The 24,582-nt window shown below is 34.5% G+C and overlaps 1 protein-coding gene across 3 annotated transcripts; it reads right to left on the bottom strand.

The window, feature by feature from the left end:
- Positions 1–497: 497 nt before the first annotated feature.
- LOC126689059 (isoleucine--tRNA ligase, chloroplastic/mitochondrial) lies at positions 498–24,423 on the bottom strand. 3 transcript variants are annotated; one of them, XM_050384084.1, is made up of 22 exons: positions 20,588–20,829; positions 18,882–19,077; positions 18,566–18,720; positions 18,391–18,504; positions 16,538–16,607; positions 15,750–15,862; positions 15,460–15,528; positions 14,233–14,340; positions 12,159–12,309; positions 9,872–10,103; positions 9,383–9,669; positions 9,119–9,255; positions 7,842–7,989; positions 7,507–7,638; positions 6,612–6,740; positions 5,708–5,835; positions 5,420–5,584; positions 5,017–5,142; positions 4,009–4,082; positions 2,161–2,410; positions 1,365–1,544; positions 498–1,027 (listed from the first exon to the last, which is right to left on the bottom strand). In XM_050384084.1, exons 1-22 carry the CDS (start codon positions 20,615–20,617, stop codon positions 785–787), a joined length of 3,237 nt encoding a protein of 1,078 aa, XP_050240041.1. In that variant the 5' UTR covers positions 20,618–20,829; the 3' UTR covers positions 498–784. The 3 variants fall into 3 exon arrangements, with proteins under 3 accessions (XP_050240041.1, XP_050240042.1, XP_050240043.1); XM_050384085.1 differs by having other exon boundaries at positions 18,391–18,492; XM_050384086.1 differs by lacking the exons at positions 18,391–18,504; positions 18,566–18,720; positions 18,882–19,077; positions 20,588–20,829 and adding an exon at positions 24,235–24,423.
- Positions 24,424–24,582: the final 159 nt, after the last annotated feature.

Here is a 24,582-nt window from a genome sequence, read left to right as displayed (position 1 = left end):
AGGTTTGGGCCAAGCTAAGTGTGTTGTTGCCTGGGTGATATTAATTTACATTGCCAATACATAAAGACCGGCCACATATTAATTTACATTGGCACATATTGGCCCATTGCCCGGCCACATTAAGTGGCTGTGTGTATCGTAGAGCCCTTTTAACAGGGAGTGAATTTGTCTGGGTGTATGTGGCTGATAGATCTTATGCCGCTCATGTGCTTAAGGTTTTACGTATCACGCATATGATATTGTGTAATCTCTGGAAAAGTTGTTGGCCTTGGAATTTTTAAGTTGGTTAAAGCAATATGGAGTCATGGGTGCAATTGTCCATGCACGTGCACATTTGTGCAATTGTCCCAACAAATGATTTATAAAAAAAAGGTGGACATGTTAGAAATTCCATGGAACACGTAGGGTAACAAAAAAAAAGAGAGGATAATATTAGGCATCATGGGAAATTTGCATTAATGGAAAGATAGGTATATGCCTTCCAGTAAACAAAAAGGTTAAAATCGTAGGTATACATTTTTGTATAAATATCTAAAAATGGTTTTATATGTATAGGAGTGGTGTTTCTGGAACTCCATACAGAACAAATTTTTAGAATTCAATTGTGCCAAAATTGGGCTTCACTTAACAGAATTGGAAGTCAACACATTATGCTGCAGAAAGGGTGTACTGGCCAAATCAAAATGTCGGCTAAATTGAAATATTTGCAGCTCTGATCTTTTGAATCAACCAAATCAAATCTAGTGCCGGGCTAAATTGGTAAAAAATTGCACTTCCCAGAATCTCAGCTTGTCATTGCAACAGCTGGAAGTGGTTGAGCATCAACCACATTATAGCAGCGGTTGCAAAGGGTGGGATGCTCCGAAAAAGAACCAACTTGGGGTGAAAAATTCCAGCATCTTTCACACTTTAAACCCTCAGCACGAGACACACCAATCCAAACCTTGCTCTTTCCTTGAATGAGACACTCTCCACTGAATGGTATGTGGGAAATCATCTCATCTTCTAAAGAGGGAAGAACCTCTGCCTGCATATTGCCAGGTAAGAACAATAAATTCTTAAGTGGTTCAAGCAACTAAATAACATAATGGTAAATCATATTCCTAAGGAACTCCCTCATATATAGCCAAGACAGATTTACACAACCCTATTGTTGTACTACTATGTAGATAATAATAATAACTGCTATGAAGTATATCCATCTGATAAGCCTCAGTTTCTAGGATAAATGAGATGCTAATAGCACCACATCAGTGTGCTTCCCAACTAAGAAGGGATAATGCAATGAATATTTACTTGTAGATCGCTAAATTGGGTTGCTTTGGTACAAGTAGTAGATGTAAACAACTCAGAACACAGCATACCTGAGATGTGATGAATATGCGATGCAATGTGTCTACATCGTTGCTTGCTGCACACATCTCACACAATCTAGATGCCAGGCTGGCATCAGAAGTCTGAAGGTAAACCTTTGCATCTAAACTGGAACCAATCAGTTTCTCAGTACGTGCAATCTCCAGGACTCTATTCACCTCAGTTCTCAGCTGTCAAAATGCTTCACATTAGAAACTAGTAGAGTGCAGAAAGATCTCACTAGCACTTTTATAAATTTTACAGAGTTAACTTTTAACATTACTTTTTATGAAGGAAATGGAAATCTAAAAAGTATGGGTGACATGGTATCCCACATTAATAAAGCAAACCACCTAATACAAAAATCTAAAAAAGTCGTGAAAATTTCATTTTTGTATTAGGTGGATTGCTTTTAGGTTTGGAGTACATCACTTGTACTCTTGGAGGATACCTCATAATAACTTCTTTTTTTCAAGAAAATATCACCAAAAACATTATCAGCTGATTCTTTATGAGCTACAAAACTTCCAAAAGGTCTTTCAAAAATGTGCTAAAATTGAATTTTTTTTCACTATAGAATTTTAGGAGGGAAAGAAAAAGTATTTCAGAGGTTCATGAGAACAAAAGTTTGATGGCAACAATGATAAGTTTGAAATCTCTTAGAAGATTTATTTGCAAAACAATCTTTTAATGATATGAGATCATACATTTGGAATGCTTTTTTCTTTTTGGTAAGTAACATGCAATTGAAATACACAAACCCTCAACTATTTCAGTTTTTTGTCATTAAATGAAAACAATACTTACCTCAAGAATTTTTTCCCAGAAATCAGTTTCTTTGGTAGGAAAAGCAAGCCAAGTTTCATTGAGGGTTGGCCATCTTGATTCGAAAACAAATTCAGCAATCGAACCATCTTCCATGGTATACTGAAAGGGGAGGTTTTGCCATACATCCTCAGCCAAATGCGGTAATATTGGAGCAATTGCTCTCGCAATGGAAAGCAGATGTGCTGCAAGAACTGTTTGACAACTTCTCCTTGTAAAACTTGTTGTGCCCCTAAAATTTACCAACTTAGGATGAGAAATATTTTCACTACACCTTTTCATGGGACTAGCATAAACACCAAAAACTTATATTTTGAAATTTAGGCAACTGTATGTATTACAGAAACATATCGTGACTATTCATCTTAAAGATATGTGCCACAAACATAACTCGTGAATGAATGAGCAACACTTTGTACTATTGAGCTTGAGCTCATTGGCTGTACTTTGTACTATTGAGGTGTAAGCATCAAGCAAATGAACATCCAATGCTTAGACTACTCAAGATGAGCAGTGAAGACTAAATTTAAATCAGTCATAATATGACAGACATTTCAACAGGATGGGGTTTTATAAATCTACAGAATCTCAACTAGCGCAAAGAAACCTCAAAAGGGGCTTTGAACCTAAACTTTTACAATAAATGTGTCAAGGCATTTGTTTGTATAGGGTGCATGGCACCATAAAGTGAGTCTGCATGGAAAAATCTCTATCACCAGGGCTGGTAAAAACTTTGGGACAGTCATATCTAAAATTTAGACCAAGCAGAAGAGAAAAAAAAATTCACTATTTATTTTTAAAACATGGATAAGTGATTTTAAGACTTCAATTTAAATAACTGGCATTTGCTAAAATAAAAATTGTGCAACCAAAATACATGGCCCTGAGCCATGATGATCAAGATTCCTTGCAAGGTGATTAATCTTTTCACTCCAAAAGTCAATATGTAGAAGCAGGGCCAGCTCTACACTTTGCCAATTGAGGCAATTGCATAATTTAGGTCCTATAGTACAGTATTATATTTACTTAACAATTTAAAATAAAATATATCAAATACTTCTTTACTTTTTTTTTTTGGAAACAGTAATGCCTAGCTAAAAATTGAAGAGACCCATATACAACTTTTTTTTCTGTCTCACTTAAAAAAATCTTTCATCAGCTTTTTTTTTTTAAGTCTTTCCACCAAATGTCTCCTCTCTCTCTTTCAAAAAATAATTCTTGCAACTAGTCATCATCAAACCACATATACTTTCCCTCTCTCTAAAAGCATTTCTTGATAATCAATCACCATCAAAGACTCTCTGTCTTACCCCTAAACTTATTCTCTTGCCTAAAATCAACTTCACAAGAAAGATTAAGAGGATTAGCCATATTATCAATTAAAAATGAGATGTTAGCAAAATTTGAATTATTAATTTTATATCTAAAAAAAGAGTAAAGAATTTTAAGAAAAAACTATAATATAGAAGTTTAAATAAATATTATTTAATTAATATCTAAATATGAGAGAAAACTACTTAAAATTGTCACCTTAGACCGCAAATCTTAAAGAGCTGGCCCTGTACAGAGGCCTATATTTTATTCTTCCAGAATTACTATCTGAAACCATCCCCATATCCAGGAAATTAAGCAAGAATAGCATCAAATTAGTTTACAATTTCACTCAAGTTGGCTATAGAATCACCATTTGCAGAAAACATGCAAACTTGCAGACATGCGCAAGTGTATTGCAAAAGCATGTATTGCAGTGTGATGGAGCAGCAAAAACAAAAATATGATTTGGCACCTGGTTGGAAAGTTATAGATTATAAAGAGTAGGGGAAGAATTACCCAACATAAAGTCGATCTTTTGCAACATCAAAATAGAAATTTGATAGGTCAACAATGACAAACCGTTGTATGATCTGAAAATAAAAACAAAACATATATACAATTTAAAATTCCACAGAAAAAGCAAATCAAACAGTAGATTGAGAAGTGTTTTCTGCTAAAATAAGGCAAGCAGACATGAAAAAATCAAACTTAAGTATCAACCATCAATGAGAAACTAACAATTTCATGTATCCTAGTGGACTGTCCAATGTCTCCACCTTTTTTTTATTGGTCAATTACACCACATAAACAATGGGTTTTAAACCCACAAACTCACCCACCCCCACTCACACTTGTGAGAGGAGGAAGTACCGTTTGAGCCAAGTCTCATTAACCTGATGTCTCTACTACTTGATCCTGCCTAGTATGATTTCTGCGGAACCAAGAATGATAAACTTTTTAGTCTGCTTTTCATCCTTTATTTTACTGGTTCTTTTACATGGATATGACCCCTGCCAAACCCTGTTCGCTCGTCTTCAACTTATTCTGTAATGCTCAATAATTATACCATCAAACTTCCACACTCTTTCAATTTATCGACTGTTTCTACTCACTCTTTTTTCCTCTCTTTCACCGTACTGTAAAAAACTTGCATTCCCTCCTTTTGAGTGGAACAATGATTATCTTTTTTCCTTTTTTTTTTTTTTTAATAATTATGATTGTCTACCATTATAAAACCATATGTAGAAATCAAAATCTGATACTGCTCAACTGTGACTGATAATTGCCATAAATAACTATACTTTAGAAAGCTAACAACCTTGTAAACTAAAGCATGAGCTCCAAAATCAAAGCAGTTACCATTTTTTTTATTGGTAAATTACACACGCACTTTATGGATCTTCAACCACAACCTCACCATTTACCTTGTTCTTATGAGGGGTAAGGTGCCATTTGAACTGGAGCTCACTGGCAAAATCCAAGTAGTAACTTAAACAAATATAATTAACATCAGAGAATATTTACCTGAAATATTTTAAAGAATTGATATTTTTCATAGTTCTCTCTAATGTTCATTATAACATTTTCGAGCTGAAACAGTGCGTGCTGATCAATCATGGGAAGGGTGTGGTATGAAACAGTATAGTCAGCCTGGCAATAGACATAACCCAAGATTAAGTGAAAAAATCAATAAAGAGATGAAACTGCAAAAAAAAAAAATAATGAAACAAAACATTGGCCCCTACATTAAAAATTAAAAGGAAGATAATAAACTAAAGTGTGGAACAATCACAAGCTTCTTTGGAGAGAGAAAAAGAAAGAGAGGGATAACAATATCAGAAAAGTGAAAATCTAAAGAAATGTAGAAAATAATAAAATTATAGTGAAAGTCTGAACTTGAAAGCTCTGATTGTTTAAGTTGACATACTTTCCAGTCATGCAGATTCGCCAAAAGGTATCTCAATGTTCCACGCAGCTTTCTATAAATGTCAGACATTTGGCGGAGGACTTGAGGGCCGATCAATACATCACCTGTATAATCTACACTAGAAACCCAAAGTCGCAAGACATCAGCTCCATAGCCAGGTGCTTCCTGCAAACAGAAACAAAACCATTAAACATCTTAATGCTGTCACAGTGTCACACCTTGGCTCAAGTGGTGCGGAATGGGTTAGAGATGGAGTAGGTCTTTGATTTCAATCTACAGGTAACTGACCTTTGTATTTTTTCCTCCTTCGATCACAGTGCGTGGATCTACAACATTACCCAAAGATTTGCTCATCTTTAAACCCTTCTCATCCAATACAAATCCATGTGTTACAACACTGGAATATGGAGCTTTCCCTGTACCAAAAGAATTGTCAAAATCAGTCTCTAGCCAACTTCAACAAGCTATTATTTTATTTAAAATCATCAATGACTTTGAATATGAAAAGAGGATTACACTAGCAAACAAACAGAAAAAATAGCGTTCTAGAAACTAAAATTATAAGCCCAATGCATTGCAACTCTCCCATTCTAAACTACAAGGCAGATCAACATGTTTTTTACAGAAATTCAAAACCACATTTAGGATTTATTATATTTGGATGGATCATTTAAGTTTCAGGAACTTAAATGGCCTATCCAAATATTTAGTTTACAGTAATTTAATTTTAATTCAGTAACAGATCAAGAAAAGGTCATGCCCGGATCAAGAGTTATGCAATATGTGTCATCACCTAACAAAAATCACATTTATTAACCGTGTGATTTTTGGCTCATTCAAGCACTTCACAGTATGCTGAATTTTAGTAGTGCTTTGGGCATCAGAAACAAATTTATAGAGATGGCAAAGTTAAGATTCTCACAATTTTCTTCTTTTAGAGAAGCATATACCACTATCATCAGAAACAAGTAAGTCATCAGAAATAAATAAATTACAATCATCAGGAAAAGTTTTTCCAATAGGACAGAAATTCCCAGGAATCAATAACCAAGGTCAAGACACTAATGCACACACAGTTTTAACTTTTGACACTAAGAATAATGAGTTCTTAATGCAAGCTGGATGAAATGATGTTCCACTTCAAGAAAAAAAAATCACATAAAATTACTAAAAATGTTCAGATGTTCATTACCTTTTGTAGCAATACTTGTTAATAGAGAACTTTGGAACCACCCACGATGCTGGTCAGTACCTTCAAGGTACAAGTCCGCAGGAAAACTAAGGCCATTTCTTTTACCCAAGACCGCAGCCCAAGAAGAGCCTGAAAAATAAACTAAGCAGCTAAGGGAAACCAGAGTCTTTTTCAAACAACATGAGCTATAAAATCATGGACCATTTTCAAACGGCATTTATTGAGAAGGTAAATGTAGGTATGCTCATGCATGCCAAAAAAACTCAAAAATATTTAATAAGTGTAAGATATGGTTAATGGAAAACCAAGCACAATCTGACAAAGACATGCAGTTAATATCCAATATATATAGCACACAGCAGATTTAACTTCTAGCTATACTAATTACAACTCATGCCAAAGGCTACCAGAAGACTTGCAGTAAACTAGCAAGAATTTCAGCTTATAAAACTCGCTTTGTCCACAGTCTTCCAAGCTTGCCCCACTCCAACCCAACATTATTTCCAATATATATTATAAAGGTACTATATAATTCCAATTTAAGGAACAATTGGTGGATGGAGAATTAATATGAAGCAGGATTATTATTTTTTTTGATAAGTTAATATAAAGCAGGATTTCAATCAACAGTAGATCTTCAAAATTCTATGTTTAAACCTGAAGCACCCATCAAAACAAATGCGTCTGTTTATAACCATATTTTCTGCAAATAAAATTCTAGATCAATTTCCAATTCCAATGGAAATTAACTCTAATTGAACTGTTAAGTCAAAGGTGCTTAGTGCTTACTAGTTATCAGTGAAAGTAAAGTAAAGGCTGACTTGAATACCATACAACTGTTAATATTGTCAAATAAAAAGGTCAAAATAATTTTAACATTTTTGTGTTATAATACCTGAATCGAACCATACATCCATAGTGTCAGTCCCCTTTTCATAATCAGATGCTTTTTCACGATACCTTTCTGGGAGAAGATCCTCTACTGTCATGTACCACCATGCGTCACTACCCTTTTGAGCTATTATAGCTGCTCAAACAAATGATAGAAACAGCAACAAAATTCATTAGTGGGACATAAACCTTTAATAGTTCCAACACATTGGGGTCAACTAAAATTAAACATGCATTCAGAAATACTATTCCTTCTTTTTACATGTTTAAAATACACAGAGCATGAATTTAATTTAATAATGAAAGGAGAAAACAATCAAAGTTCTAAATAGCTGTTACTCTTGATATGATTGATAGTCTCTTCATTCATAAGAGGTTCCTTTGACTGCACATGATAAAAGGCTGGAATAGGCAAGCCCCATGTCCTTTGTCGCGAAATACACCAATCAGAGCGGCTAGAAGTCATTGCAGAAATTCTGTTTTCTGACTGAACAATGGTCATGCATATGCACAAGACACCACTAGTGAGGGACATCATACCATTTGCTAATACGAAAGATGAACATTGCAAGTATATTCATATACACAATCACAAGTTAAGAGCCCTGATTAGAAGCCTTATATCAGCTTTTGTATCAATTAACGGTATGCATCAATAGTAGCACTGCTAAAGTCAAGAATGGAGATAAAATTGCTAAAGCTTCACAAGTTGTTGTTCAACTTAATTCTGAAAAACACTCTTAAATAACAAACATGCAACACACGAGGTCAACATATGCTCCAAATGTCATGGGACAAACTGATCTTATGTTTGTTACAAGAGAATAGTATTCTCCATTCATATGATCTACCTTAAGAAATTTCTAACAGAAATTGGTGTGGACACCAGATCAGATTGATGCTTATAGATTCTGTTGGACCTGGTGGATTTTACTTGATTTTTTAGGATTTAATTTTGTCTTTAATGTTAATTAAGAGCTATTTCCTTTCCTTATTTGATGTAATTTCAGAACCCTACTTAAAGGTCCCAGAATTCAGTATTGGTACATTTTGACTTGAGTAATATAAATGTTTTGATGCTAACTCTAAGCAACTCTAGGTACTAAAACCTAGATTTTCTATCTTTTTCCATCACTTGGTGCTGCCTCCAAGGTTTTATCTATTTTTATGCCATGCATCAAGGAAGATGATTGTTTTATGAAAGGAATTCGAAAGGTCTGTTATATGCCCTCTATGGCACCCCCAACATTTTAAGCAAGAAAGAATAGAGAATAGAACTGCCCTGCACAATGCTCATGTGCATAAAGATTTCGGAAGGTAGTCAATGCCAAGAAAAGAAACTTGCAATCAATACTACAGCGAAACAAGAATTCAAATACCATCCTATGACAAGCAATTACAAGAAGCTAAAAGAAACTTGCTGTCATGCAATGCAAAAAGCAATATGAGCTGGAATCAAATAGCCTTGTAACTATAAGGAAACAGATGGTAAAACATGAATTAGACAAGAACGGGTCACATTTAACATTGTGAAACATAACCCATACATTCCCTAAAAACAGAATCTAGAAAAGAGAGATATTCAAGGCTAGAACACCTCTTAGTAACACCATTACCTGAGGAGGAAACCATTTTACATCACTAATTGCATTCATAGTAGCCTCGCGAAACCCTTCCACTGATGCAAACCACTGCTCCGTTGCCCTGAATATAGTAGGTTTTTTGGTTCGCCAATCATAAGGATACTTATGTTCTGCATACAAGAATCAATGGTGGTATTCTATTAACAACAAAACTTGTTACACAATCAGGAGAAATGGTAAGAACTTTCACCGTAACTGATTTTTTTTTTTGGGGGGGGTGGTGGGGAGACAACATACCATATGATTCTTCCATGATAATGGACAAATGTTCATCCAAGCAATTCACAACAGCAATATTACCATCCCCAAGTACATCAAGCCCACTAAACTGTCCAGCTTCTTCAGTAAACTTTCCATCATCACCAACAGGAGAAAGTATAGGCAGTCCATACTTCAGGCCAGTCACATAATCCTCCTGACCATGTCCAGGAGCAGTATGTACCAGTCCAGTTCCTGACTCTGTTGTAATATAATCTCCTCCAATCACAACTGGACATTCTCTGTTATCTATTGGATGGATATACCTGACACCAAAATTGAAAAACCGTACCTTAAAGGATATATTATTCATTACATCAACCAAATAGAAAATGTATTTTACTAAGACAAGTAGTTACATATCCAAGTTAATGTGCGCAATAAACTATTTCATTTCTATAAATAACTTAATGTATAATGAGATAATGCAGGCATTGTTTAGTTTTAAGTTCCTAAATTCATTCAAACCTGCAATTTTCAAGATCTGAACCCGATAGTATTTTCTTAATGATAAGCTTCACTCCCCATTTTGCTTCTAATGTCGGCACAAGATCTGATGCTACAATAAGAAAAGGCTTCTTTGACTCCTTAAGAATATTTCCAAGCCTTTGTTTTTTATTTCCAGCAGATAAAGAAACATCTCCTGAGAGTGACTGTACTTCAACTATGGCATATTGAAGCTTGGCATTCACTGCAACCGCTGATTATAGGATAACAGAGGGAAAAAACCAAAAAAAAAAAAAAAATTACTGCATACCCTGTTGCAGAAGTTCATACAACTAGATGTGTACACGCATGTGAGAGCAAGGGAGAGGTGGCATAAATTAACCAGATCAGTTTAGCATTTAAACATAGAAATATGTGACGGATAAACATGGGATATAGAATACACATAGCATCTGCATTTTAATGGTAGATAAAAAGTTGTTCTCCTACAATAATGTTGCTATTTATGTGATAGAGGATCCATTCACAAACAAACATTCGGAAGCTTTATATAGCCAAAGAGATGTAATATGATAAGCAAACTTTTATACTAGGGCGTGAGTGTATCTCATGCTATTAACTTGCTTACAACCATGCCCTAGATGATCAAAACTCTTTTTTGTATCAACACTTCATAATAGAAGGAACCATGAAAACATGATTATTTATTCTCATGTTTTAATCAGAAATTGAAATTAATATATAAGCTTTATTCAGATTGCAAGCCAGCAATTTCTTTTACCTGTTTATTTAATCATATATACCATTGGTAGCTTCAAATAAACTATATACTATTTTCTATTTATTATAGATGTTTAGTAGGTTGGAAGCGTCTATATTTATCAAAGGGGGGTAAGGTCACTTTAATTAAAAGAACTTTTTCGCGTTTGCCTACTTATTTTCTTTCTTTCTTCCCTATCCCAGCTGAAATAGCTAACCGTATCGAGAAGCTTCAAAGGGATTTCTTATGGGGTGGGATTGGTGAGGCCTCTAAACTCCATTTGGTTAAGTGGGCTAATATTTGTAAACTGTTGAAGTTTGGAGGATTGGGTATTCGGAATTTGCGAAGATTCAATCAAGCTTTGTTAGGAAAATGGTTGTGGCGATATGGGGCTGAGGTAGATCACCTTTGGAGGAGGGTCATAGAGGTGAAATATGGCAATGAATGGGGTGGCTGGTGTACAAAAGGGGTGTCGGAACCTTACAGTGTTAGTCTTTGGAGATCCATAGGACAAGGTTGGCCAACTCTCTTGAAATTCATCCTTTTTTATGTGGGTGTTGGTAATAGAGTAAAATTTTGGCTCGATTTGTGGGATGGTGATAGTACTCTCAAAGAGGCTTTCCCGGAACTTTATGGCATTAGTTGTAACAAGGGGTATTCTATAGCAAAGGTCAAGAGTTTCCCTAACCTGTTGCTACATCGGGATATCCAGTTTTCTAGACCAATCCAAGATTGGGTGTTGGAACCTCTGACTGCCTTTATGGATTTTCTTTATTCTTTACCACTCAAGGGTGAGGACGAGATAAACTTTGTTGGAAACCAGCTAAGAGTAAAGGTTTCAAGGTACTTTAGTATTATTCTTCCCTTTCCTCAGATTTGGCGATCTTTTTCCTTGGAACTCTGTGTAGCGTTCAAAGATTCCTCCTAAGGTAGCTTTCTTTTCATGTACTGCAGCCTCAGGAAAGATTCCAACTATTGATTACTTATGGAATAAAGGTGTTACTGTTGTGGATTGGTGCTACATGTGCAAAAGGAATGGGGAGTCAGTGGATCATCTTCTTCTTCATTGTCCCATAGCTTTTGAGTTGTAGACCATGATGTGGATTTTGTTTGGACTTCTATGGGTTTCGCCACAAAGTGTCTATGATCTTTTCTCAGTTTGGCAAGCCCACTTTGGTAAATATAGAAATATAATCTTTTGGAGGGCTATGCCACACCGTGTTATATGGAGCATTTGGAGAGAACATAATGCAAGATGTTTTGAGGGAAGTGAATGGTTTATACATGAGATTAAATCCCTCCTTCTTCATTCTTTGCTGGATTGGAGTATTTCTTTCTATTCTCTCCCCTGTTCTTCTCTCTTAGATTTAATTGAGTTTCATAATTTGAGTGGTGATGTACTGCTACTCAAGTACACCTCCGATGTTCCCAGGTTCTCTTTTTTTGATCAATACAATTTCATTACTTATCAAAAAATAAAAATAAAAAATAAACTACATACTAATTCTCACTAGAATTAGTAAAATGTCAACATAATGGAAAACTCACCAGCATTGGCCGGAATAGTCCAGGGAGTTGTAGTCCATATTGCCAAGCACAAATCTGGGAAAAAATCCTTTAAAAAGCCACTTGAAGTAGGAGGTGTGTCCGCTATTTTGAAAATGGCGTATATGCTTCTTGAAACATGCCCCTCAGGATACTGTACAAAAATTTCTGGTTAATTACCGAATAGGAACCATGTCAATCTTGCAAGATAACATAAGCGAGCAACATGATACCAAGGTTTGATCATAGTGCCTCATTAAAGCTGAGAGAATGATACCTAGGTGCCTCATGTTACGCCAAGTGGCATAGTTAACTGTACCAAATCTGTCAAGTGGCATAGCCAACTTTGCATAAATCTTATTCAAATCTTAGTCCAACAACTAAAATACTTCTATATAAGAGTCCGGATTTGGTAAGGATGGGGTGTAAAACCCATATTTTACATCATCCAATAAAAAATTGCCACATCATCATTTTATTTAAAATTTAATACATCCTACCAGACCTAATAACATCTCAATAAACTCCCAATTCGGTTGAATTTATATATGGGTATTAGAATTGATTAGGTGTGGTTGTGCTTAAGGGTGTGCACCCAACCTGTCAACCCGCCAAAACCGACCCGACCTAACTCAACCCGTAGGGTTGGGTCGGTTTTCAGGGCTTGGTGGGTTGGGTTGGATTACAAAAAAAAAAATTGATAGCGGGTCAGGTTGGGTTCGGGTCATAAAATTCCAAACCTGCCAAACCCGACCCGACCCAACCCACACATATATTTAATATATATTTAAAATATATTATATAATTAATAATTTTTTTTTTAAATAATCAGTTCTTCGTATCCTATATAAAAGCCAATTAGTTCACACAAACCCTAGAAAATTACTATTATTGTTTAGTCATTAGTGTTGTTTGCCTTTAAGGAGTAACATTAATACTAATCTTTGGGTTTTTTTAATATATATATATATATTTTTTTTTTTGCTCAATTTAATAATGATAGTAATAAAAAAAAATTGTTCAACCCAACCCATGTGGGTTGGGTTTGACTTATGTGATGGGTTGGGTTGAATTTTTTTTAACTCATCATGGTGGGTTGGATAAAAAAAACTCCTTAACCTGACCCAACTCAACTCATGCACACCCCTAGTTGTGTGCTTATTCTTAAATATGTAATAAGATGATGTGGCATGTTGGGATTAGAGGGGTAAAACATGGGTTTTACGCCACATCCTTACAAAATTTAATCTCTCTATATAATAGGTGAAAATCTATAATCCTACTACTAAATAACTTCATATGCCAATGACGCTCTTTTGTGTTCTAACTCTCACACAGGGAATAAATCAAAGAAAAGAATTGAAAATGATAGTATAAGGTCCAAGAGATTCAAATACCAGCAAATCAGCCACATTTTTTGGTATGAAAAAGAGCTTTTACTTGACCAAAAAATAACTAGAGTACCTGTACAAGAATTACACAGAAAACCGCAAACAAATACAAACCCCAACCTGAAAGTTGTCTTTTTCCTTGAAGGCATAATTATCCTATGAGAGTATACCATTTTCCTTTCAGCATCTTTGTAGAAATTGATTATTAAATTATATTCTTCTCTTTTATTGGTACATGCATTCTAATTGGAGTAACCTTACCGATGGTTTTTTTACTCATAGTCCTAATAGACTTTTTCCATATTTTTAGAACCCCTTAGCTGCACAGAATTTAATGATATTTTTACATATTTAACCCATACATTCCTATTTAAGTTGCCTGTAGTTATTAATTATAATGAAAAACTAATTGAATTTAACCATACTTTTATCAATAAATAAAGGTGCCCGCACAGGTTTTAGGCTTGTTATTATAAGTTTCAAGTCATACATGACAATGGTATCAACAGAGTGGGCCAATGAAAAAAAACCTATATTTGAATACAATCTAAGATTAACCAAATCTTCTTAAGATCACCTCAATACAAGACATTATAGTTACAAAAAATTCCATAATTCAGAAACCTTTCATTGGTAACATGTTCATCATGTGGTTAATACAAGAGAGATAAAATGTATCAAAATACCTCCAATTCAGCTTCTGCAAGAGCAGTTCGTGACGAGGGACTCCAGTGAACGGGTTTCCTGCCTCTGTAGATATAACCTCGAATGGCCATCTGGCCAAACACTTCAATCTAGCAGATGATACAACATACATGAAACAAATTCTTAGGGACTCAACAACATATGTGGTAAACACACTCCCCCTAAAAAAAGTGTTCAAGTAACATTAAATGGTAAGGGTTTTTTTTTTTTTTTTCCAAGTGTCATCTGATATCTATCTTCTTGATGTATGGATGCAACACTTGTGGTTAGCTTAACGCTTATACAAATTTCCGAAATCATGGATTTGTACCTTGCTATAAATTATCATCTACCGTTAACATCAATTACGACCTGTATGAAGGGACAGAATAAGTTTAAGCAGCCTCAAAAGTAACACGAAACTGGACCAACTACTGGGAGAACTTTAAATTCTGTATAAATAGAAAGATTACTTTTTTAAGATATATTCATACTAAATGTGAACTTCATGCTTATTATTGAATTTAAGTCTGTATAAGCAGCCACAGTTTACCCTTAGTGCTTGACCTTATTTATAATCTGTACATGAGAGACAGTATATGGAGTGCTAAAAGTTACATTCAGTGCAAATTACTCCTATTTCTGATTGTGATGGAGGCCCTTAGTAAAATGTAGTTAAAGCCATTAGAGCTCAGTATTTGACAGGTTTTACAGTGGCTGGTACTACCTCTGATCCTACGATTGTCTCCCACCTGCTCTTCACTGATGATACACTAATATTTTGCAGCACTGAGCTGGCTGGAAATTTACATCTTAAGTGTGCTACTTTATTTTGAAGTTGTGTTAGGCTTAAAAATAAATTTGACTAAGAGATTGTTCCTATGGGGGCGGTTCCAGATGTGATTGCGCTGGCTGGTATTTTGAGGTGTAAGGTTACCCATTTACCCATGAAGTACTTGGGTTAGCCGTTGGGAGCCAAATTTAAATCCACATATATTTGGAATCCTATTCTTGAGAAGATGGAAAAGAGATTGGCAGGGTAAAAGAAGATGTGCTTATCTAAAGGGGTCAACTCACTTAGTAAGTTGTAAACTCTGCACTTCCAGTACGCTTCTTGTGTACGGGAGGTGACCTTTCTTTTTCAAGAAAGTTCTTATTTACTTATCAAAAAGAGTTACATTCAGTTCAACACAACATTAAATCAACATGAGAAAAGCTGAAACAGCTACCTGGGCAGCTTCATATTCTGGATCGAGAGTTAGATAGGGATTATTCCAGTCTGCCCATACTCCAAACCGCTGCAAACATCAAATAACATATTTGAAGTTAAAGTATTTCCCTAGTTGAGGGTCCTCGTCCAACTAAAACTAAATATTAACATTCTGAAAAGATGGATAAAGTATTTTGGTAATTAAGGAAATTCTTAAAGAGTAGATATGTCCGATAAAAAATCACTTTTATATGACAATATGGACCAAAATAAAAGCAATGAAGTGTGAGACAATAAAGGGGTGGCGACCTTAAATGATGCCATCTGATTTTGCACAGTTTGTTTGGCAAATTTAGCCGCCTTTGCTCTCAATTTTAATGGTGTGAGATCCTTTCTGGCATCTTGATCCAGTGACTGCAGAACTGAAATACTAGAAAGTGACAGTAAAATTCTCAAGCATGATTTGACCCTCCATGAGGTTCCACAAACACCAGTAATAAAGTTGTCTTTTACCCAAAATAAAAGGCACCCATACTCAATGTTACATTTTTTTTCTTTTGATAAGTACCTGCTTAATGTTACATTTCTAGACATCCCCAAGCTAAGGTCACTTTCACAGCAACCAAGACCAGAGTTTACAACTTAATACAAATTTTACAAACTTCAAATATGTACCATGATTTTTTTTTTTTTTTTTGTCTTTGGGCAGTGTCTATTACACATTGTCTATTACACACAACGTACACACATATAAGTTCAAAAAATAAATTGTGTACACAGTGTGTGCAACAAGGTGTGTGAACTAACAATTACCCTTTGTCTTTTAACCAGCAAGTTGCATTAAGGTACTAAAAAATACCCATAATGAATATAATTTAATAAAAGTAATGCTACTTAAATGATTATTAGATTATAATTATCAACTAAAACTGCACATTTAACAGGGCCAGAAAAAGATATATTAACAAGATTCAAAGAGATCTGATATGTTGAAGCCCAATCCTCAAACTGACAAACCAACCATACTAAATAAAGCAAGTCCCAAGAAAATTCCATCAGGCCAAAACTAACAAAATTAACCATCATAACACACTTGCCTTTCAATTCAATAGGTAGCCCATGACAATCCCACCCTGGCACATAACGAACTTTGTAGTTTTGAAGAAGCTGCTCAAGAACAAAAGAATAAAATGAGAAGAATGAACTTAATTTTATTTTTCTTAGTGCACCTAGCTTTGAGGTTCATCAAAAATAAACTAAAATAGGATCTCAATTTATCAATTAAAAAATGTTTTTTTCTATTTCAATTAGTTATGAGCTTGTAATACTGGTAAGAACAAACAAATAAGCACACACCCTGATGCTGGAAAAAACAACAAATTTTAACCTTAAAATTTTTTTAAAATATCTTCAAAGCTCTAGTATTTAATACCAAATGAGCATAATATAGGCCTAATTTGAAAGCTTATAAATTACTATTTTCTTAAGCTGAAACAAGGATGTTGATCATAATTTAAAGATGACATTATATTTGTTACATGGCTGTATTTTTTGGTTACTCAAACAGCCAGATTAGAGGACTCTAATCAGGAAAATGTATTAGAATTATTAACAGGATTGCAAAAGTGCTCTAAAATCAGATTTTTGAACTCTGGTTCAAGTGATCCAACCATTCTCATTATGTAAGCAAATCTCTTTGATGTAATGCAATTTACATTCACATATCCTCACTAAAAGCTTGATGGTGGCTTTCCGATCAAAGCAATCCACCAGGTGGTCCTAACCTGTTTTGGATAAGCCATGCTAAGAGTAGCTTATCACGTAAGCACTTAAGGGGAGAGGAGGGGAGGAGAAGAGCTGGTGTTGTTAAAAGCGTGCTTAATGCTCAAGGTCTAAGCACTTCGCTTGGACTAAGCAAAGCTCATTTAATGAAGCACACCTCAGGCACACTTTTCTAGCACTTTTTGAAGAAGAAAAAAAGCATGCTTAGGTGCAGTTTTTTATTTTTTTTGCTAAAATATATATGAATCATTAAAATTAACTCCTTGGTCTTCAAGAAGATGACATGGACATTGATTTATCACACAAACATTGTTCTTAAGTTGTTGTAGTACAGAAACAATCTTTTGTTTACATATCAAAAGACATAAACAAGGATAATTTATTATTTTTGTGGTTTTTCATCTCTACCTTTTGGATTTATTTTCATTGAACCATATACTTCATTTGATCACAGCTAAACCCATTTATGTTTTTTTATAAAGAACAAGAGAAAAATACAAAATGTTATGTTTAACTATTTTTTTATCAGTATGTTTAAACATTCTATGGTAGATTATTATCATATTGTTGTCCATTAAAAATTATTCTTAATTTTATTATATAAAAATTTTAAGAAATTGAAATGACTTATATAAAATTTGAACTTAGTAATTGTGCAATTGCACCATCCATTTTAGCTAATTAGTAAAAATGCATTACTATTTTGAGTTTTTTTTTTTTTTTTTTAAATTATATGCTACGTATATTATATTTGAAAAATGTGTGTTTTACTTTACTTCAATCAGGAACGCACTTCTGCTTTGCACCCCTTGATGCTTTTACCAACACTGAGAAGAGATAAATAGTTATACAATTTGTACAGTTCAAGTTGTGAAATTGAGTTTCTTCTCTTTTCTTCTTTTAATATCGTTGTTGTTGTGATAATGCAAGTAGTCCTTTCTTTTCTGTACATATCTTTTAGGCTACTTCTTCCTTTTTGAATGAAGTAGTCCTTTCTTTTAATAAATTTTTTCTTATAAGACAAAAAAAAAGATAATGCAAGTGCATTATCATAGAAAAGAATAGACTCTCTATGTGTTTGTGCATGTCTAGAATTAATGTTATCAAAGTGAATATCAACTAAATTTAAGGGTCACATATTGGATGTTTAATATAGAGAGAGAAGTACCTTATAACGATTGATTATATCCTTCAAAATCTTATTTAACGCGTGCCCCATGTGAAGATCGCCATTGGCATATGGAGGACCATCATGAAGAATAAAATTTCCCTGACAGAGTAGCTAAAAGTCAATTAATACATCCTCAGAACTATATAAACCCAAGGTGGCCTACAAAACTCACCCTATTATTTCTTTCAACAACTCTCTTGTAGACCTGATTGTCATCCCATATTTTCTGAATTTCAGGCTCCCTGACCAATGAGTTTGCTCTCATGCCAAACGCTGTCTTGGGCAAATCAACCGTGTGCTTGTATTTGCCATCTTCTTGCTTTGCCCCTATACTTACCAAACAAAACAATCAGAAAATGGCATTGCATGTTTGGCCTTCAAAAGAAAATGAAAAATAGCATATTAAGAAACTCCTTATAGAAGTTGCATGACATATAGCATATCTTTCAATAATGTATTTTCACTAATATCATCAATGCATTATACACCTTCAGAAGTTTTCTTTGCTGCCATTACAGGTCCTCTAGATCTTCGCTTTGAGGAAGAACAAAATTCACCAGAACCAGTAGTATAGTGTGTCAGGTTTAAGAGAGAGAACGCTTTGGCCGAAGGGCTTCCTCTGAAATAAAACAACTTAATGGAAGTGCTTTTCCTAAAAGATGAGCAAGTTCTTTGCGATAAAACCTGAACACATACAACAGAGTTTATCAGTTGCAACTTAGAAAATCCTATCCTCATAGTAAATTGATTTAAGTGTAATAGAAACCCAATGAGTAAACATTGAGCAATTAAAAAACTTAGATTAAATGAAAATATTTCCCTTTATTTCTTTGATGAGTTTTGGCCCAACCAATTATACTACCCCTTAGGGTTTGAAAAAATTGTTCCTGCTATTTTATTAATTGCAGTTTATTTAAATATGGGTATTGTTGACAAGCAAAAGCAGGAAATGAACATTTTGAAAGGCCAGTGAAGATTTAACTAAATTCTGTTGAAAAATAGCAGAAGCTCAAATTACCAAGATTGATTGTGAAAATATTTTGGACTTTAAAAAGATCTCCAAATAAATATTAGGAACAAATAAAATCAACCCAAAAGAAATAAAAATAGACACAAACACACCAAGAATTGTGTGGTTCAGCAATAGCTTACTTCCATGGCTGACAAAGAAATTTCACTAACAATTTTGTAGAATAAAAATATGTGTAGAAGCAGTCTCACAAATACAAAGATTAGGTGCTGCACTTTGCACAAAAGTCTCAAATAGATTTCTCTACAGGTTCACAAATGCCAAATACAATCTCTAACCAAACCAATGAACCAAAGGTTCAGAATACAAATTTCTGCAAAGCACAAACTAAGGAGAGAACTACGAAACAAATTTACAGCACCAACACAAATCCAAAGGTTCCGGCACAAACAAAGCAAATACCAATTGTTGTGGCACAATTAGAGAGTAACCCAAATAACTAGCGGCAGAGCTCTCTTATATAAAGCAAAGCAATAAATATTTTATATATATAATATGTGTATAAGTCAGCTAAGTTATCAAACATCAAAGTCAGCTAACAAATCAAATCCTTGTCTAAGTAAAATTCCAAAACAAAGTAGTTAAAATCGGTTACTATACTTTATTATATTCAACTCTTAAGAATTCGAAACACAAACCAAATAAATAAATATGAAAAACTAAAACTCTAAACAAAGCAAATACTATCCAAGTCTCTCTGTTACATTTCATCGAACAATTCGCGCGCAGCACATTAGAAAATCCAGAAATGAATTTACAAAATCAATTTGAATAACATTGAAACGCAATTAACATTCATTCATTCATTCCATTAACAATCTTGGAATACAAACACGTAGCCCGGACTCACCGCATTATCAAAATTCCCTCAACCATTTGATTTCATTTCACAACATGCACTCTTCACAGTAATCACATCAAAGCAATTAAAAAAACCTAACTATGAAAATCGCAATCATAGCGACACTTAAATTCTCCGTCTGTCTGTTTGTCTGCCGAGAAACCGTAGGAAAATAAAACAGAAAGAAAAAGCACGCAGGCTTAATTTCTTACACACTCCAACCCTAACCTTTTTTGAGTTTTCATTTGCTTTCAAGTCTCAGACAAAGCGTATGTGTGTGAGAGAGAGAGAGAGAGAGAGAATATATACATAGATAGAGATACCTTATACGGAGAGGTTTGGACGAAAGCCATTGTAGCTTCTCTTCACTGTGATTGAGTTAGTGAGTGGAGAAGGATTTGAATTTTGAAGAACTACAAGTACATCTTTATTGTTGTTATTGTTGCTGCCTTGGCTTGCATTGGTTCAACTTCATTTCAGCTTCAGCTTCAGCTTCAGCTTCTCCATTTTGTGTTAACAGATAGATAAAATGAATTTTTATGAACCAAAAACCTCACTCCCACGCTCTCATTGTACTCGCTGTCACACTTGGCCTTTATTTTTGTTTTCGCTATTTTAAAGGGCGGCAATTTTCGGCCCGACCCGTTACTTTGCCCGAACCCACATGCATTTGATAAACGTCCAACCCAATCAATCCAAAACCAACCCGACACCTTGGGTTGGTTTTTTTGGTTTGTTGGGTTAGATTGTAATTTTTTTTTAAGCATCAGATTGATAGGTTTTGCAATTCATCTAACTCAACCCAATTTATCATTTATATTAGTTTTATTTTTGGTAGCTTGAGAGTTAATTTTCATGATTTTGGAAATTTAAACATATAATTTGAATTATAATAATTTATTGAAAATAATATATATATTAAATAGTTTATGAAAATCCAATATTTTTAGAAAAGATGGAAGCACAAATGTTTAACTCACCAATTCATCCCAATAAAACCCAACTCATGTGAGTTGGGTTGAGTTGATTTCTACACATATGATGGGTTGTATAAGGTTAGTGTGAATCTCTCAATCCAACAAGGTCAAGTAAGATTGAAATAACCTTCAATCCATTTCAACTGAACTCATGTATGCTTTTTCATTTAACTTTTTTAATTAGCCCCAAAAAGTAAAAAATACGTTCACATTGTGGAATTTGTTTTTGTGAATCAAGACCTTTTTATCATATAATCATTCTAAATTAGAATAATAATTAAGATTTCTGAACTTTTTTTAGCATATAATCGAAAGGCAAGTATCATACGTATGTAATGCTCTTCTCATACTTGTATAAGATGCAGACAGAAACCTCTTGATTTGAAGTGGAAAGCTCAATTTCAAAGTGAACATCTAATATTTATTGAGACTTCTAATTTGGGAGAATCTCTTAAATATAACCACATGTCATGCATGAAATAATATCCTGGGTTTTTGCCTCTTTGGGAGGTTTGAAAATTGGGATGGGTTAACTATGAGTATTTTGATAATCTTATTCCGGCTTCATCAGGTTTTTAAAATAACATTAAGCACATTTTAGAAATTGAAAACAAAAAAAACATAAATTGCAAAGATATAGGGATAGAATTATTGTCTGTAGATATACGTTCTGCTAAAGTGTATCAATTGAGATGGAAAATAATAACCAATACGGACCAAGAGATTTTTTTTTTTTTCTTTGGAGAAAGGGACCAAGAGAACTCAAGATGGAGTTTTTGAACCAAACCCATTTGTGCATATATAAGGTCATGCATACCACTTTGCTCATGGACAGTATAAATTCATTTTGATATATCTTGTTTACCTATCCAAAAGCTCATCATCATTGATAAATAAATGATAAGTGATTCTTAAAATGCAGATCTGTTTTATCAGCTATTTTTAATATTTATTTGGTCAAACATTGTCAAGGAAGCATAGTATTATGAAATAATAATTTCTATCATGACTACTTCAATAAGACCACACATTATTCCACAATTTTTTGTCACAACTCTAATATGGCAAACTGTGCGCGGTTGTCTATTATTTACATATGGACCCACCATTTTTCCTCTCACTACTCACACTCTGCTACATAACAATTGTGGCAAAAAAGTAGTTGTACTAGATTTTCTCACTTCAATAACATCAGATTGTGTTGAATATGTGAAAATAGAATAATAATAAAATATTGTCATAAATAAGCAAGATGTTGGATTTAATGGCCATAATACATGCAGTGAATATTTCGAACCATTTTAATGTTTTACTCTTCCTATTACCAACAATATATAATTTTGAAGAGGGTGAAATATCATGTGGATATTTGAAACAAAAACTCTCAGCCTTCTGTTTATTGTTAGGGGGTACCCCTCGCTTTCAATGTATTATTGGTGGATCTAAACCAGCATTGTTAACAGGACTGTGTTTGCAGGACTCTACTAATGTCAGCCAACACAGGTTCTAACATCCAGCTACACCTTCTAATCCCACATAGCAGTTGCATCCCTTAGTACAATGAGTCAACAGGAACACAAAGTCAGAGCCTTCACAGCCTAAATTAATGCTTCCCTAACAATCAAGAATAATGCCAATCTTAGAGTCAGCAACCAGCGAGGATATTTCTGCTTGCACCGTCTTTGCCAACAGAACTGGACCTTTCCGAGTACCACTCCACAATTTTACATGCATCTCACTTGTATAAGCATCTGCCACCCAACAGTCTTTAAAGTGAGAGCCTATTGTAAACAAGCTTATTTGGATTTTGGAGCTTGAGCCTCAGTTGCTGCAACAATCCCCTGCCTACAAAAAGATGACATATAATGACTTTACATTAGAACATTAGTTGCTAAAACCATATCACCTTCCATGGCTTCCAGATGGTTGCTATAAAGATTAAAAAACAAAATCATCAACGCATTACCTTTCAGCAGATTGCTAGAATGAGTTTAGTAACCAAATTGAAATTATTTATTTGGGTTGTTAATTCAGGACCAAGCTACAGCCTGAGCCAAAGGATATGTGATGAAAACATGATAAGTGAGTATCCTCACCAGTCATGCACTGAAGACAGCTGTGAGTAACAGCAGTGCACCTCCTGGTGAGCTCAGTTCTCACAGGCAATGCATTGACCAAGATTATCCAAAGCAAAACTATAATCTCGTACTGGATTCTGAGCTTCCACAATCTATCCTAAACAATGGAATCTAACTCATGAGGCCCTGAGGCCGAATCATAAATGAGCTGATTGTTAGCAAACAACCTAAAACCCGTCCTAACCTCATAAGAACCTAACTTAAGTGTAAGACCAGATAATTCAATTCTACCGTCCAAACATTGAGAAAGGCTGCGGCAGAATAGAGTTTAATACGAGTTGTCATATAAGGACAAGACTAGCCGCTGATTCCATCTACCACAGGTTTTGTCCATCAGACCAGCCACAAGAGTGAGCTGCTTAGCCTCTATACCCCTGTTCTCAGCTCTGAAACTAGGCCAAACAAAGTGGTCAATTGAAATGTTAGTACCATCCCCAAGTGTCCACTTAGCCTGTGTTAAACTGTTTCCCTGATTCTCTATACACCAGAGGATACCCCCCAAGCATAAGAAGACCTGTTGGTACTCTGTTTAAGAACTATACTCATGTGATAACTAGGCTAAGCAACTAGCCCCCAATTTTTCTTAGCAAGGGAGCTTTGTCAAAACCCAAACCCCAGCATATTTTGGCCTGCATAATCTGTACGGTTCAAGTTGTTGTAAGATTTAGTTCCTTTTCTTTTCTTCTTTCACTACTATTGTTGTTGTTGTTGTGAGTTGTGATAATGCAAGTGCATTATCATATATAAGTAGAGGCTTTCGATGTGTTTGTGCATGTCTAGAATTAATGTTTTCAAAGTGAATATAAAATAAATGTAAGGAAACATATCGGATGTTCAATATAGAGAAAAAAGTACCTTATAACGATTGATTATATCCTTCAAAGTCTTAATTAGAACATGCCCCATTGGCATTTGGAGAGCCATCATGAAGAAAAAAATTTCCCAGACAGAATAACTAAAGTCAGCTAATTCATTCTCAGAATTATATAAACTCGCCCCATTATTTCTTTCAACAACCTCTTAAAGACCTCATTGTCATTGTCATCCCATATTTTCTGAATTTCAGGCTCCTTGACCAATGAGTTCCCTCTCATGCCAAATGTCTTCATTGGCCTTTCAAAAAAAAAAAAATGCCTTCATTGGCAGATCAACCATGTGAAAGGATTTGCCATCTCCTTGCTTTGCCAAACTCTGTTGCATTTC

This window comes from Quercus robur, chromosome 6, assembly GCF_932294415.1.
Source record: "Quercus robur chromosome 6, dhQueRobu3.1, whole genome shotgun sequence".
Classification (NCBI taxonomy): Eukaryota; Viridiplantae; Streptophyta; class Magnoliopsida; order Fagales; family Fagaceae; genus Quercus; species Quercus robur.
The sequence above is the reverse complement of the archived record's forward strand: the minus strand, read 5'-3'. Positions and strand labels throughout refer to the sequence as shown.

Excerpts from the sequence above, each read along its gene's own strand:
- LOC126689059 (XM_050384084.1), bottom strand. The coding sequence starts at position 20,617 with ATGGCTTTCGTCCAAACCTCTCCGTATAAG. Across the intron at positions 12,310-14,232 it reads TTGCAGAAGCTGAATTGGAG|TATCCTGAGGGGCATGTTTC; the intron begins GTATTTTGATAC and ends ATTTTTGTACAG. Across the intron at positions 7,639-7,841 it reads GACTATCAATCATATCAAGA|CTATAATAGCTCAAAAGGGT; the intron begins GTAACAGCTATT and ends TTGTTTGAGCAG.